The sequence below is a fragment of the Pithys albifrons genome, chromosome 3, assembly GCF_047495875.1.
Source record: "Pithys albifrons albifrons isolate INPA30051 chromosome 3, PitAlb_v1, whole genome shotgun sequence".
NCBI classification, from domain to species: domain Eukaryota; kingdom Metazoa; phylum Chordata; class Aves; order Passeriformes; family Thamnophilidae; genus Pithys; species Pithys albifrons.
Window position 1 is genome coordinate 95,003,609 of NC_092460.1, and position 16,864 is coordinate 95,020,472.

Here is a 16,864-nt window from a genome sequence, read left to right on the forward strand (position 1 = left end):
ACTGTAGTTGCTAAGGATCCCTTGGTTGAGAGGGTCTTCTCCTTGCCATCAGAATGGCTTTCTGTGTCCCTAAGCCTGTCTAGGGGTTTCAGTAATCACAAGGTCCTGAGCAAAATGAGTATGGGGAATATAAAATCTTCAAGAAACATGCAGGAAATTTTGGAAGGATAAATTATATAAGATGCATAGTCTGCTTTATCTGCTGATAGTCCCAGATTGGAACCACAGTGTTACAGTGGGTAGTTCACAGACATGGATGCTGTTCACAATGTGCTGGTCTTCATCCTATGCCTTTCTGTCTTTTACACGGCTTGTATTTAAAATGAGATGTTATGTAGTTTGTTGCGGGGAAAATCTATATCCCAGATTCACCTGTGTCAAACAAAAAGGACACCTTTTGGAAGGCCTTCTCTCCCAGCACTCTTAGAGCACGTCGGAAGCAGACCTTCCACTGCAGTAGGTGGAGGGAGGCACTTGCTTGCTTTCTTCATACAGCTGCATTGACACCTCTTCAGCATCTTAACCCAGCAAGAGAAGAAAGAAATTCAACTATTTAGAGCTGGTACTCTGTTGGTTTCAAAGCCAGTGGCAGAGAACTTCCTTGCTAATCTTGCAGCCTGAGGGAAATTTCTTTTGGATTAGTAAAAATTCCTGTTCATGAGGCCTGAGGTTTTAGTGAAAGGTGTGAGGCCGTTGCATTCTTAAAGCCATCCATGTCTTCCTACATCTCTTTTCGAAGCAGAGACCAAGAGGAACTAGCCGTTCTGTTGTCATCAGCCTTGCTCTTTAGCCCTCTGCCTCTCAGGGGGTGTAGGCTGTTCCCTTCGCACCCAAGACTTGACTGAACTTCAAAGCACAGGAACAGAGACTGCCTGGTGGTGTTTAAATTGAATGGGAGCCATAAGCATCTCTTTACACTGGGGAGAATTGTAACAGTGTCGAGCACTGCCCCAGATCGTGCACTCTGCCTCCCTGTAGGTGTCAGTGTCAATGCAAACATCTTTAAAATGACCCTCCTTCTTCTGGTTTCTCATCCAGTGGATGTTTTATCTGTGCTTTGTTGACATTACTCTCAGCAGTACTTAAGAGAAGAAAATTAGTGTTAACTATATTTCTTTGAGATTTTTAGTAGTTTTGTTAATGTTCTCTAAAGTGACAACAGGAACAGCTTCAATAACCAGAAGCTCTGCTTATTTCCATATCCTTGGCATCACTAAAATTGCTAGGGGCTGCCCTGATCTGATCAAATGAGCAGCACCCTTGTTCCCAGGACAAGCCTATGTTGCCTGTCAGTCTTTTGGCAGCCATGAAGCTGTTAACTGTTGATACCCAGTATCAGGGAGATGCTATGAGTTAAACTGTCCTGGCATAGTATGGACAGAAAGTTCAGTCTTACTCCTTCATTTTACATGCTGGGACCTGAAGATACAGAAGTGCATGACAGGCAGCAGCAAGATTGGCCTTGCAGGAGCTCATGGTGGTTTCTGAGATTCTCTTCTCTTGTTACGTGTGTGAGCTGGGATGCACAGGGATGAAATAACCCGCCTAAAAGTGGTAAGAAAAGGCTGGAGCCAGATGTCTGCCAAAGGTTTTAAAAGTCCAATGGTCTTTATTTTGTTTAAAGAATAGTAATGTAGTAAGTAACCTGGTAACAGGATAGTATTCGGTGAGCAATCCCTGTGGCACAGTAGGGACATGCTACTCTAAACATGTTTTATTTCAAGACAAGTGAAGACACTACTCTTCTGGTCTAGTAGCAAAACTCTTGCACCTGGGAAGTGACAGCTTGTTTGAACAAAACTTGAGGGGCTGGGAGGAATTGCAGCCACCAGGATCTCTCTGGTCCTCCCCTTTCCCTCCACAGGCAGTCTGGCTGTGTTTTACCATGATCCAAACCCCATCCTGCCTTTCAGCCACAGAAGACAGTGTAAATAAGAGCCAAATTCCCTGGACGGTGTCTGGCTTAAACATCTTGGCTGGGAAGAGTATTTTGTATTCTGTTTTCAGGAGCTCTTACTTTGAATTAAAGGGTGAACTGTGGGAAGTTATTAATGCTATCTATAATCAAGGATTAATCAAGTAAATCTCTGTAGTCGAGTGCCTCTTTACTGCACTGAGAGCAGAGAGATAAAGAGGATAGCGGTGTGAGCTTTCATGTGCAAACAGTGCTGAGGTGGTGCCTGGAAAGCAGAGTCTGCATTTAAGTAGCTCTTTTGCTTTCTACCCCAGCTGGCTGATGCGAGGTCGTGCTGGCAGTGTAACACCAGAGCAGAGACATGCTGAAGAATTTTTATTTCAATTCCTCCTGAAATTGGAAGGGGACGAGTAAAACAATATTTTTTTTTTCTCAAAGAATGCCTTTGGGTTACTTGTAACAAACCGCAAGTCTACGCGGTAGTTTAAAGAGCTAAATATGTAAGTCTTAAAAAGTAGCATTTGATGGTTTACAGTACAGCTCAGAACAGATGTTGAAGTTTTTTGAGAATAAAATATTTTTCAGGAGGTATTCAGTCTTTGAGCTAATGCTTCTGTGGAAGATATTAGTTCAAGAATTTATTAAGGCAAAAAGGAAATCACATGAATGTAGCCTTAATGTAACTTTTGGATGTGATCTAGTCTATTATTTTCATGTCCATTGGTATTTTTTGGCATTTATTTGTCTGCTTTTTAATGGGCCTCAACTCTACATATGCTTTCACAGCTGGAAGTAATAGTGGGAATCATCTGAAGGGGGAAAATGCCATATACGAGTGTAATAATGTAAATATATGGTGTCTCACAGGAATTTTTATATTCAGATTCCATATGTAGAGGGTGATTTCTGGTATGAGGAATAACAGATAGAAAATAAATGCACTTCCCTGAATGCCATATAAATATGAGTGTTTGGGGTTTCTTTTTGCATGAAATTCACTCTCCTCTGGAAGCCATGGGAGCCCTGTTGTAGCAAAAGCTCTGGCAGCTGCTGAATCAACCTGGCGTTGTTAAGATCTACTTTGAATCTATTAAAAACACTAGTGGCTGTCTATAGCTCTCTTTGTACATGTTTCCAGTGTTACTACCACTGAGAGACTTTTGCTGAAAAAACCCTTTGTAGATAGAATAAAAAATATCATTGAAAGAAAATGTATCTGATTGGATAAGTTCCCCTAAATGTGATTCTCACACTTCTGGCATGCTCTGGCTTGGTTGTTTCTCTTTAGTATGATCAACTTTTGAAGGGTGTCTTCTGTTCTCCCTGAATTTACTTGCCCTCCAAGAAAACTAAATGAGAGAATTGTGAGTATGTGACCATATCATCTTGAATCTTCAAGGCTGAGGTACCTGTGTGGTAGTACGTGATTGCTATATGAGCATCTTTTTGTCTGGAAGCATTAAACTTCTGTCTGGGAGGATATTTGAAGTATTTTTTCTACAGAGGCATTTTCTTTGTCTAGTGGGATAATGAAATTGTTTCACAGCTCTATTTGTGGAGTTAAAATTCCTCTCCCACAAATGGGATCCCCCATTTATTCTTTCTCAATGAAAATCCACATGTTCCTAAGAAGTCGTGGACAAAGACTATGAGAGTTACTCAGGCACAACAAGATAAGGTAGATAAATGCTTTTGTGCTGCTTGTGCAGCCACAGCTAATTCAGCAAGTGCACTGTGGAAGCACCTGCCAAATTAGTGGGTATATTAAACTTGAGCGAAGGTGAGTTGAAACATCCCCTGAATCCCAATCTCCTTTGTTTTGAAGCAAGATAATGGGGAAACATAGAAATGGATTGTGCATTCTCAGTTGATCATGTAACAGCAGATGGTTAAAAGGAGCCTCTCGGATGCTCTTAAAGCAGCATATTCCTGTTAAGTGATTATTTGGATTATTAATGTCCCACTGTAGCACCTAGTGATGATCTGAAAGCAGCTTTATGGGCTGTGACTTCTGTGGTGATGAGCACTAGAGACTCGTGGAATTAATAATGTTTCAATTGTTACTGCTTGAACATTGATTAAACTTTGTTTAAGGACTTTTAAGGGATTCTATCAACGACTGGTTTGTTGGTGTGAGTCTGAAACTCAGGTTGAAACTCTGGGGCTAAAATGCCTTGTCCCTGTCTGCCCTTGGTGTGGTGAATCCTTTGTGCCTCAGTTTCCTTTTTATGTGAAACTTGCCTGTGCTTTTGTAAATGTTTGTTTTGAAAGGGTGTGGGCAGAGGTGACACTATCTTAATTGTATTGTTTGTGTATAATACTGCACATGACTACAGGACTGGGCCCGTGACCTCTGGCCAGGCTGAGGTTTGCAAAGGGTGTGAGAGGATTCACTGAGTGGGAACTGGGTGCCCTGCGATGCTGGGTCTGTTTGAAAATCCTAGCTGAAATAATTTGCAGCTTAATCACACATGGAAAGAGTCTTTAGTTTCCCAAGGGAGTTTTATTCATTCATGTTTGCTGCTAGTAGAGTTCAAATTACAGTGGGAAACCATGATTCCTGACCTCTGAGTTGAATACATGTTTTAAAAATAGAGGTGGGACAGAAGAAAGAAGAATAAATAGACTTCACTCTAAAGGCTTGCTCAAACCAAATTTATGTGCTGCAAAATATAGCATCAAACTTTGAGAAATGATTGAATCAAATTGTTTTTCAGGGTCTTGTGTTAAAAAAATGGTAGATTTTTTTATGACAGGCAGTTGTAGGTAATTCTGCATTTTTCATCTTTGCCTAAGCAAACAAGACTTATCTTGAAGCAGCAGCAGGTTATTTTCAGATTTACTTTAACAGAGAGCTGTTCATGATAAATGGCTTCTCCAAGACTCACAGCCCCATCAGTGCAACAGAACTGATAGAGGAGTACAGCAAAACAAATATTAACAGAGGAGGTTTATTTTGGGTGGAGGTTGAATATGTAATATTTGAGTTGTTTTAGTTGTGATAAGCCTGATGTGAACACTGACAAAGTATGAGGTGTTATGTTCTTATGAAAGAAAAAAACTGTAGCTGATTTATTCACTGTCTGGTAAAGAGAATAGACTTCTACAAATGTGTTATTAACAGCACAGTGCTATGTGGTGCGTGTTGAGAAGTTTGTTGTGGTTTACGGTTTTGGGGAGTTGTTTTTTATTATATAGCATCCTATTGAACAGTGAGGGATTTGAGTTATGAGTTCAGCAAAGGGCCACCAAACTGGGCTATGGGCTGGAGCACAGATACTGTGGTGGATGGAGGCTTAGGGACCTGGACTGGCTCATCCTGGAGCAGAGGCCGGGGGGGACCAAACAGCAGCTCCCTGTGCCTGGAAGGTCCTTATCAAGAAGACAAAGCCAGACTCTTTGCCAGGGTACATGGCTGGAGGGTGAGTGGTAACAGGCATGAGTTGAAAGAAGAGATTCATGTGGGCATAAGGAAAAATCACCATGAAGACAAGTGAGAGGGTTGCCCACAGAGGCTGTGCAGCCTTGGAGAACTGCAGCACCTTACTGGGTAAAGTACTGAGCAACCTGGTCTGATCTTAGAGCAGTTCCTTCTCTTAGCATGAGGTTGGATTAGAAGTCTTCCAAGTTTCTTCTGACCTCAATTTTCCAATGATCCTGTATATTTGGCATGTATGGTGTGTGAGCTGTAACACTGAGGAAACACAGTCCCCATCATCCATTCAAACAAAGAAGCTGAAAGGTCTGTGCTGGGCCCATTGGACACATGCAAATCTAGAGTGTTCTCCTGCATTTTCTTTAAACTTAATGTTGTTTTGCTACTTCAGCTGTAAGTAGCCTAAGCTGGGGGATGGTGATACTGCTCAGTTTTAATGTACTGAAGCATTCATGGAAATCTTTCAACTATATCAAGTGGATTTTGATCAGACCTAAGCAAAAATATGAGATTCCTACTGAAAGAAAATAGTTTAGGGATTAAACTGCAGCTGAACATGGGTTTTTTATAGCCCATGGAGTAAGAGAGGGAGGGAAGGGGTGGTAACTGCAGGATCTAAATTAAAGCACATATTCAGCTTTTACTGGAAAATGTGCCGCAAATCCCAGTGATTGTCTGATTTCACTCAGCTCCGTGTGTACAGTGTGCACCATTCAGCTGTTCTGCCAGTCAGGCAGGTGGAAATCTCTCGCCTTTTCTTTTGTGTCCCATTGATGCATCTCTGCAAACCCACATGCTGTGAGGTGACTTTTTTGGGTTTTTTTTGAGGGGCCAGTGTTTCAGCAAACTGACTATTGCAGATTCTGGATGCAGGTTTTCACAATGGCAGAGGCAGAATTGCTCTGATGTGCTTTGTTTTGGATGCTAAACTTCTTGTGATTGAGGCTTTTTAATGGAAAGAGGTATGAATGGTCATATATAAATTATTTGAAAACTGTAGTTTACTTGTCAGTTGTTGATTCAAGTGTTGTGATTTGATTTGTAGATAAGTGTTCTACAGGTAAGTTTTCTATAGCAGGATAAGAAAATGCTGAATTTCCAAATTACATAGCTCATCAATTGCCTTCAGATCAGTGGATTTATGTGGATTTCACTGGGCGAAATGTGACCTTTAAGAAACAACCTCACCTAGCTTTTTCTCCTCTATCTTTCCACTCAGAAATCAGTCCACAATCCCAAAAGTTGCAGATCTGGCAATTTCCACACAGAAGCTTTTGCTCTGTACAGTTCAGGGCTTATCCACAGGTGTTTTCCTCATAACTGACATGATACTGATGGCAGAAAATTATACATACACATACATAGTATAGTCAGTATTTAAAATGTCTTTGGGGTCTCAGTACTGCTGATCTAAAAAATGCTTCATCTGAATAGGCTTATTAAAATCAATAGGGGTCTTCCCACACTTCACCTGAGTTATTTGTCTAGTTCCTCATAAAAGGGGGGAAGCTGTGTCTCCAAGTCATTGGATGCAGGCTGTTGAAGATGCCACTGTTATGAAATTGCTGTCTATTTAAAAACATGCTGCTGATGTTTGCTCTGAGAACCTTTACTTACTGCAGACAAAATAAATCCAGGAAAAACATAACTTGACAAAGGCTGCCTTTATGTTTTAGTGTATCTTTAGAGTTTTCCCCCTGTTTTACAGATACTGTGAACAAGGACACTGAACCCAAAGATCCATATCCCATTCCAAGAAAGATTATGGCTGAACCAGACTACATAGATGATGACAATCCTGAATTAATTAGACCTCAGAAATTAATTAATCCTGTGAAGTCATCCCGGAATCATCAAGATCTCCATAGAGAGCTGCTTATGAATCAGAAAAGGTAAGAGTCTAAAAACCGCTTGTGCCACTCTCCCACCCCAAAGACACAGCTTGAGTTTTGGTTTCATCAAAATGACATTTTACCCAAAACCCAGCAGACGCTTTTGATTGATTCAGATCTTGTAAAATAAAATATTCTGATTCTTAACCATGGCATTTATTTCTTTGAATTTCAGTTTCTCTGCAAAAGCTTGCTATAGAAGTCTTCTCATTTTGTGTTTGTGAACACTCACAGGTTCAGTTTTGAGAGAAAGCACTTCAGTTTCCCCTGTCACATTTCATGTAGTTACCTGGGCACTGTAATTTGGCTTGTACTCTTAACTTCATGAAGTACTTGACAAAATTTTGCTATTAACAACAGGATGATAAAAATCTGTGGGTTTTCACCATTCTGAGCACATTGAGTTTATGAGGCCACTTTTAAATCAAAGAAATCATATAGTTTATTTCACATGAAACTGTTCTCCACTTCCTTGATCTGTCTTACAATGCAGTGTGATAGTCTGGTGCCTGCTCTGCTGCTGTACAAGTGTTTCTTTGCACGTTATGCAAATGCTGCCTCCTCCATTCTGGGGTGGGATGCACAGCTCTATATATTGCTTTTAAAGATGTAGTTAACAGTAACTTCACTTCATCGATTTCAGAGGCACAACACCTGGCCCAGAAGTAGCTGAAGTTCTGTTACTAAATCTCTTCAGCAACAGAGAACTCATTTAGAAAGTACATTAAGAAAATAGTCACCAGACCACATAGTGGAGGAAAAGCCACCAAGCCTCTTGATGCTCCTTCGTTTAAAGCAACAAAAACTATGATATAAATTAGGGATTTGCTGCATGTAAGCCACCCAAAATGGACTTTCCGAAGGCAAGATGTGGGGATCTGTAAAACAGAAGTGGAAGAATAGTATTTCAGCAAACATTTGAGAATAAAGTCGGTGATAGCAGCCATTCAGGCTTTTTGAGACTCAGGACCTTGACAAAGGAGAGTAGAAAGCTGTGGTTCTGGCTGCTCCAGCACACCTGGATTTGTCTGTTTGGCAGAAAGAGTCACATTATGGCGGTTTCTCATTTTTTTTTCTTTTTATTTAATCCTTTGGCAGTATAATATTTTAGGTCTTTCTATGTGTAATAGCAAAATCTTCACAAATGCTAGGCTTAGAGACTTAATTCTAAATGAATTGCATACACAATATAGCATTTCTTTAGTGATGAAGGAGTAGAGATGTTTTACAGAATGCCAACTGAATTGGAAGAAACTGGCCTAAATAGGTGTTTGTCCTATTTTTCGTTAATGGGATTAAACATCAAAGTCAGTTCCCAGTACCAAGAAGTTTATAGTCGTTGAAAGAAAAATAGTTGAAGTTTCCCAACTTATGATCTTAATCTAAAGGATGTGAAGACTGCAATAAATTAAGACTATTTTTTTTCCTTTTAAGTTTATGAAAGCATAAAGCACTTTTAAATCGTATGGAGTTCTTTTCTTCAAGGAGAATATCCTATTACACAGAGAAGTTGTGCAGCGCTCAGTACCCGCTCTTATTGTGATTTTGATTAGCTGCAGCTGTTAATTTTAGAGTCTTATTTATTGGTGCAGAAATGAAATACTTTGAGTGTTTTCACCAACAGAAAAAATGGTACTTTTTAGAAAAGGGTGGTTAGTCTTCAGTGCTTTGTGCCACTGTACTAGCTCTGTTAGGAGGCTTTTCAGTAATGCAGGTATTAGGCTTGTGTTCTGCTTTTTTACAGCCAACTGTCATATGTATGGAGGACTTTTAGTGCTCTTATAAGAGTCTGCTTTACGTGCTGCTTATTTTATTGTGAAGACTCAGTGTAGACACCAACAGTTTTAGGGTTTTTTTACTAGTCAGCTCCAAACAGCCAGAAATGGATGTTGGAAGGTATTAGCCAATACTGGTCCAATCATTCATCATGCCCACTCTGAGCAGTGTCTGTTGGGTCTTGAACTGATGTAGTTATTTACTTGCAAAAATGGTGGTTGTTTTGGGAAAACTAAGATTCAGGTAGTGCTGTCTCAAGGCACTGGTCTCTTAGCTTAGCCTCAGCTCTGCAGAATATTGGTCCTGTCCCCTCCAGAGGTTTTAACCCTCTCAGCTCTAACTTGTGTTGTAGCACACTTTGTTTCCTCTATATCACAACTTCAGGGTTTGTAATTTAACCAGAACGATCAATAGGAGGTGATACGAGACCCCAGTTAATCCAGTATCTGCCAGTTTGATGCTTTTCCTGAGAGTAGAAATAGGATTGCTGTTCCAGTTCTGTTACAGATTTGACTGGCAACCCCACCTGACCTGACTGAGAGGTTACATTTATGTGTACCTTCTGCAGGCCCCCTTTGTTACAGCTGCTGCACATCTAAGTCAGTCTCATGCTTTGTTATGGTGCAACCTGACAGAAAAATAGCAGAAACAAGTAATGTTACTTAGGAGCTGGACTCTGTTTTGTGGCTGTCTTGATTGCTGATTGCCAGTGTGGAATCTTCCACTGATTCTGTTCTCACCAATCCAGTAGTAGTAGGAGTAGGAGTAACAGTAGGAGTAGCAGTAGGAGGAGCAGGAGCAGCAGCAGTAGCAGTGGCAGTAGCAGTAGTAGTAGTAGTAGTAAAAAAAAAATCACTTCAGCTTTTCCTGCCTGACTTTGGTTTTATGTGTTAAAATGTAATTAAAATAGCATGAAACATAAAATATGAACATGATCTTGTAGCTTCTGTTGCATGCAGGCCAGGAGATCTATTATGAGAGATACGGAACAGCATTTGGTGTTGCTAAATATTTGATTTTTCTGTCAGAGTATGTACAGGGACAGAGTGTTGCATAATAGATGGAGTCATTCCTAGATGCCTCCATAAAATGGCATTTTAATGTTTTATTGGAAATGCTGTCAGATATGCATATTAAGGAATAATTAGGCAGCCACAGTTGTATAGGAAGTAGGAAAGTATAAAAATATGCTTTCTGAAAGCTTATTCAGATTATTGAATTTCTTCAAGTTGAAATAAAAAATGGCTGATGTTAAACTCAATGCTGGACACGATCTTCTTCACAGGGAAGATGACAATAACAGAGACAAATTTTGGTTTTCTCTGCTCTGCCTTAAGTGATGCTAATATCTGAATAACAGGCAGAGCTTTGAATCTTATCATAACAAATTTTGAAACCATCATAGCATACCAGAGATAAAAGAAATAGCTGAAGTCACAGAAATAAGTAGGAGTGAGTATCCATGTGTATGCCTGTATAAATAACATCATGCATCTTTCCCTAAGAGGGAGCTTTCTCATTTCAGAGTAGTTGGCTTGGAAAGCAATTTGTGCTGAACAGACTTGAAACATTCAGTTGATGTAGTACCCAAAGGCTTGTGAGAGGGAGAATCCTCCAGGCTTTGTCTGGTCTCCAAGGTGACGGCAACATTTTTATTCGGGATTTTTGTTGTCTTAGGCTCTTTGTGATGTTCAGTGTAGCCTTGGAGCTCTCACTGGAAATAGCTTTACAGCTAGGCATGGGTAAAACTGTCACATTTTCAAGGAAAGGAGAGAATCCATGATTTCCAGGGGCAGCATGACAGACCACTTTTTAGTTTTGTCCATGCAAATATCTATGGGTAGAATACCCTGCATAGGACAGTCTGAACAGTGTCATTCCAAGCTATCAGCCAGCAAGGAAATTCCTCTTGTCCAAAATTTGTTTCTAGCTCAGCTAGTATCTGGATTTGTGATTTTGTTTTTAATCTATTCTTTTGGAATTGCAAGAACAGAGTGAAGACTAAAGATGAAAGTTAAAATAATGAATTATACAGGAGAGATACTAGCATGCATGCTAAGGGAAAATATCCACAGTGGGTTATATGGCTTAAATTCTAGCTTAGGGATTTGGTTAGAAACCAGGCAAAAGTCTGCATGGGTTTTTCCCTTTTAATTAATTATTTATCTGACAATGTATCTAAATAGGCAGCTACTTGAGTTTAGAAAACCTGCCTGCAATTCTGTGTGAATTTCTGCTAAGTAAAGCTGATCTTTCTTCCCTCCCTTCCCACCATTTATTTTGAAGGGGTCTTGCACCTCAGAACAAACCGGAGCTACAGAAGGTGATGGAGAAAAGGAAACGAGATCAAGTTATTAAACAACAAAAAGAAGAGGAAGCACAAAAGAAGAAATCAGACCTGGAAATAGAGCTACTGAAACGACAGCAGAAACTGGAGCAGGTAAGATGGGGAATAACACTGCCCGTACACATCTGCATCTGAGCTACTCACTTGAGGCTTCCTTTGTAGACAGGAAAGAAGCAGCAGCCAATTTTTGGCATATTTCCTCTGATCAAAGGAGATACCGCTTTTAGGATAAGTTAAATCACAGTCTTTAATTAGCTATTTGTTGTTACTTGCTGTATAGAAACTACATATGGGGGGTCTGCCTTTGGTCAAATGAATCTTTCACCAGCCAACAAGAATGTTAGTGAAGCACTTACTTAACCACTGAAATGGTAGTGAATTAATCAATTTTTGTAGTCTAACTATGATTTACTAAATATGGCTGCTAGGCTGTAGCACATCAAAACTACACTTAATGAATGTAAAAAATCAATTGATTCCCCTGCATTATGTAAGAAACTAGATCACTTTACAAAGATTTTTTGTAGTCTTAAAACATGAACCCATTGGTGTTTTCAGATGAAGAAAGAGATCCTCTGACACTGACCATGGGGATAATGTGGAGTTCATTGTGGTGAAGCTTTTTGTTAGGCACAGGGCCAGCCAAATGTCTCTGTGCTTCTGAATGCACTTTGTGTGCCTGCAAGGAAATATCTGTACAGTGAAACACCTCATCAGAGAAGTCACTGTGCATTAAGCATTGCATTTATTTTTAAATAAATGAGTGCTATAAATGAGTGCTTTAAAACAGTATCTTCTGTTTTCCTCTGTGGAAATCAATTAAGCCAAAGAATTACTCTATTAAAAATGACATATAATCCAATAATTATTTAGGGTTTAGGGTTTTATTATAGCTTGGTGTTTTTTTGTTTTAATGAGGCTTAGAAATATTTTTTGAGAAAGTTATTGTATTTTTAAGTGTATCATCCTGTCATTTTTCTTATCCACTCTTAAAGGGCCCAGCTTTGAATAGTTCAGCTTTTGCGAAGATTTCATTTGAAACTGAACTGTCCAATGTAGATTATGTAGATTAGAAAATTCTGTCAAAAGAGGAAAAACCTGCAAATTGCAAACAGTGCTGTGACTTTGGAAACATCATAGGAATGGCATTAATTGACAACATGATTCATGGAGGAACGTTGTTGTCATTTATCGAAACAAGGCCAGTGAACCAGAGACAAAGGAGAGATTATTTTGGTGAGCCATATGTGGTTCCCATTAATCGGGGAGACCTCGGTCTACTTTAAGAGGAAAAAAAAACAAAGAAAAAAAAGCAAAAAGAAAACTCCTTTCAGACACTTTTGTTAGTTTTCTAAAGTGTTTTTAATTCCATTTTGCCAACTTATCTGCCTTTCTTGAGGATCACAAAGCAATCCATAGTCTGTGCCATGTGTGAGCCTGTGCTCTATGAGCACTGTACAGCTGTGTCGACTCTCACACGGGATTTCCAAGTCTCTGCATGGGCAGGAACTCCAGCTGGGTTTAAAAAGTCAATATATGGGCTCTCAAAAATGAACAACTAAGGGCCAAGAAGGATACTTACTTTTTATTGCTTTTTGAGATAGACAAACCAGATACTCCTAAAGAGGCTCAAGTTAGATACAGAGCTCCATACCCAAACACTCAGAAATCACTTCTGTGCATGGGCTTGTAGTAGCTGTTCACATGTTCACATTGTTCCTTGTTCTGTTGTAAAGCCAGAGAAGGGAAATATTGTTGTTTCTTCAATGAAGATGTCCAAGGATTTCTTCAAAAATGCTTCATCTTGTTCTTGTACTGGGCTTGCAGAGTTTTTGTCCCATCAGGCAAAGGTGGACATCTGGAGCATGCTAGAGCCAAGGATTTGAAAAGATTTATTGTTTATGAGAACAGATACTCCCAAAGAAATGCAACTTCATCTTTTCCATGAGACAAAGAAAGGAAGCAGTTTAAAGAGTTTGGCATCGCCAGTTATTGAAACCTTTAATTTTTTGTCTTGTGTTTCAATGATCTGTTTTCTATACTTTTCTTTTTTAAGCTGGAACTGGAGAAGCAGAAGATACAGGAAGAGCAGGAAAATGCTCCTGAATTTGTCAAAGTCAAGGGCAACTTGAGGAGGACGGTCCAGGAAGCAACAGAAGCACCGGACTCCTAGAGCCAGCACCTGCTAAGACTTCCAGCTTTCCTGCAGAGAGAGGCTTTTGCAAGTTGTCTCACATTTGCTCCTCAAGGGGGAATATAAGGGCATCCAGCTGACACTTACTGAAGATGAGATTTTTAATTCCTGGGACGTGTGAATTAAAAAGACAGTATCGTAAACAGATCGACTTGCCAAATACAGTCCTGAGATCAATGGATAAGGAGTGTCTTTGTCAGTTCAGTGTCACAGACCAGGCTGACGTGCTTACTCAGAGATTTTAACCAGGGATACTAGAGAAACTCCTTCAGTTTTGCACTGCTTTAACTCTTGTGATCCTAATTTAGTGGAGATACACAGATTATATTTTGCTTTAAAACAGAACAAAAATCCTCCTGTGATATCTTATTAAGCTTTGCTGTGCAGGTTGATTTCCTCCATCTAGACCTACAGCCTGTGAATATCCCACAATAATTTGTCTTTAGTTGGAATTTCTATCAAATCTAGGAGCATACAAGATATGTTGGTCACTGCTGCTCATCCCCACTAGATGGGCAGGTGTGGGCAAGATGAGAATGCTTAAAATTCACCAGCAGTGAAAAGTTAAGCAGCCTTAAAGCCCATTTCTTGCTGTTTGGCATGTAGAATTTGGGCTATGAGAGAGCAAAAATCTGATTATCCTTTCACCAGGGAGACCCCAGAAGCTGATTAATCTCTAACTTACACTGTTGTTAACAGGCCTGTGCAGTGTACCTGTGAATTTACCTCTCAAAGCAAAATGACCTGTCTTCTACTTTCTGTGTTTTGTAATCCTGCTTTGCTGTTGTGGCCTTTCTGCTCCAAGGACACGCTGATCTGAGTACAGTGTTAACACATGATTTGGGAGTGTTTAAACTCATTTGCTGAACAGAAATCAGGAATCTGATCTGCCATGATTTCCTGATCTTTGTTTGCAGGAACTTGTTGCAGTTTCTGCAGTAGAGCAGTGTCTGAGCCAGACCAAACTGACCATTGGAATATACTGAAATGGAATTTTTTTCCCCAATGTGAGGCATAAAATGAAATTTATTTTATCTCTTCTTCCCTTTAGCCTCAGGAAGGAAGGGAAGTGTGTTACCACTGAGTCTTCAGGTCAAATTCTGTCATCTTCTGCCTTTCCACAAGTTGCCCCTGTGACTTGCCATTAAACAAAATATTGCTCAGCTTGCACAGGGATGACAGAATCTGATCCTTCATGCTTATGACTACTAGTTATCCAGGAAAGCCTGGGAGGAGGAGTGGGGAACAGATAGCTCATGTAGGATTATAGAATTGAATTCTTACCTGGTGTGATTGAGTGCAGATATGTGGGGAGAAATCCTCACCTTCCTTGGTCGGCACAGTCCTAGCTTTCACTGAAGCTGTGTTCATCCATATCAGCTGAAGGATCTAATCCCTAGCCTTTGCCTTAGGATGCTAAACACAATAATTTCTACTTTGTAATTACATTGGACATAACTCTTTGAGAAAACTTTTTATTAATATGGACAGTGGCATGTTTGTATTGTAAAGGTGGTGGGGGAGGGTTTGTTGGTTTGTTTCTTGAGTTCCTTTTGCTTTTCCTGTAAGTACTGAACATTTTAAATACAGTTTCAGCCTAGCACTTGGAACAAAATGCTCACAATTAGAAATGTTTCCTAGATACAGACATTAATTTGTCAAGATACAGGCGTTTTTTTATGAGGACTTAATCAGATTGAGAGTAAATTGAATTGTGATAAGTGTATTGCCATTGATTTAGACTTGCAGTGTGACTCATGTCTAGAAGATTAAATGTGAAGATGGTCTAACAGACTGTTCAAATTATGGACATACAAAAGACAAAGGCCAAACATAGGACTCTTCCATGTATTTTCTCAACAAAGGAACACCCTGAATGCTGCAAGTTCTTCCCTTTCTCCTTCCCTTTTCCTGGCAGGAGAGGATTTTTTTTCTGGTGGCGCATTATTTGATGAACACTTGCACTGATTGAGTTTGTTTCACATTGTTGAGACAGAACTATTTAGGAGCCTTCCATGCCACGCTCATGCTTTATCTTAGCTGCTCCCAGCCTACCGAACATCAGCCTCTTAATTTCAACTCCACATTATCCCTCTTCTCAGTATGGAAATGTCTAGAAGTCAGTGAGGAAATCCTTCTTTGATTTGAGCAGACCATTTCTTGTCAGCCATTTCCCCTTGGTAAACATGACACTCCTCCCACACGTGCACGGGGAAATGAAGTTGGTGGCACCAGGGTTGCTGGGGGACAGAGACCTCTTTTTGGCTTCAGTGGGTGTGTTGGATTTGGGCCCCTCAAGGCTGAAGGCATTCTGCTTTCTCCCCAGGTTAGCTTGTGATTCAGTTTAAAGTTTCTGAAACAACGGGAGGCCAGAAAACTTCCTTGTACATACAGCATGAAGTTGTTTTTTGTTTTTCATTGGAATTAATTCTCTGTGTGAACAGAACAACAACATGTGTGTTAAAACATCTTTGAATCCTGCTAACCCTTTAGTCTAGGAACCCCAGCCACCTTCATGTCGATTGGACAGGCAATCGCTTGTCTTTAAAGTCAGGATTGGGCAACCCTTAAATGGGTGGCCAGCTCGTCACACCACAAGTGTCCTGTGCGGCTACTCAAGTCAGAAACTGCTTGCCAGTGAGCATAAGCAATTCCTGCTCTGCCCTTTAGCTATGTGGGTTTTGAAGCAATCCAGCAAATACTTCAGTGATTTGAAAATTGCTCATTTACCACTTTGTACTTTTTTAAAACTCTTGCTTTTGATAGTATAGTAGTAATTTTTTTAGCTTTTTTGTGGCTTTAACCTTCTGTTAATATCTGCACTTGTTTGAGTGTACATATATAAATATATATAAATATAAAAAGGGAGCCTTAATGGATTTGTTTTCATAATTTAATATTTTTTGTATTTGCTCTTGTATAATTGTTTTTAACTAAAGGTATTACAAGAATGAGGGTGAAATACTTAGAACCAAAGTTATGCTTAATAAAATCTACTACATGCTTGGTGTACATGGTGGTGTCTGTCATATCCTGCCAAAAAACAAAATGATGGGGGCTGTGCTGACATATTCCAAGTTATTTAAAATCCTGCAATGCAGGGGGTAGTATCAAGATCATGATGACTCTTGGTTCCTCAAAACTGGATCCTTGTTTGTATATGCAAAATCATTGGCAAATCAGTTGGCAGAAAGAGCTTGTTGTGTCTCTTAGCATTATCTTTTGAATATTTTTGATGCAGAAAGTTTTTAACAGGACTGTGTGGCCATTCAGGTAGTGCAAGGTGAGGAAAAACTTCAGATGG

General features: G+C 39.8%; 1 protein-coding gene across 3 annotated transcripts in view; it reads left to right on the forward strand.

Moving 5' to 3' along the window:
* The window catches only part of FAM107B (family with sequence similarity 107 member B), a 60,979-nt gene extending 44,407 nt beyond the window's left edge, over positions 1–16,572 (forward strand). For all 3 annotated transcript variants that reach the window (XM_071552775.1, XM_071552773.1, XM_071552774.1), the window contains 3 exons: positions 7,060–7,243; positions 11,306–11,459; positions 13,423–16,572. In XM_071552775.1, coding sequence (XP_071408876.1) covers positions 7,116–7,243; positions 11,306–11,459; positions 13,423–13,539 — 399 coding nt within the window. In that variant the 5' untranslated portion in view covers positions 7,060–7,115 and the 3' untranslated portion in view covers positions 13,540–16,572. The remainder of the gene's footprint in view (positions 1–7,059; positions 7,244–11,305; positions 11,460–13,422) is intronic.
* Positions 16,573–16,864: the final 292 nt, after the last annotated feature.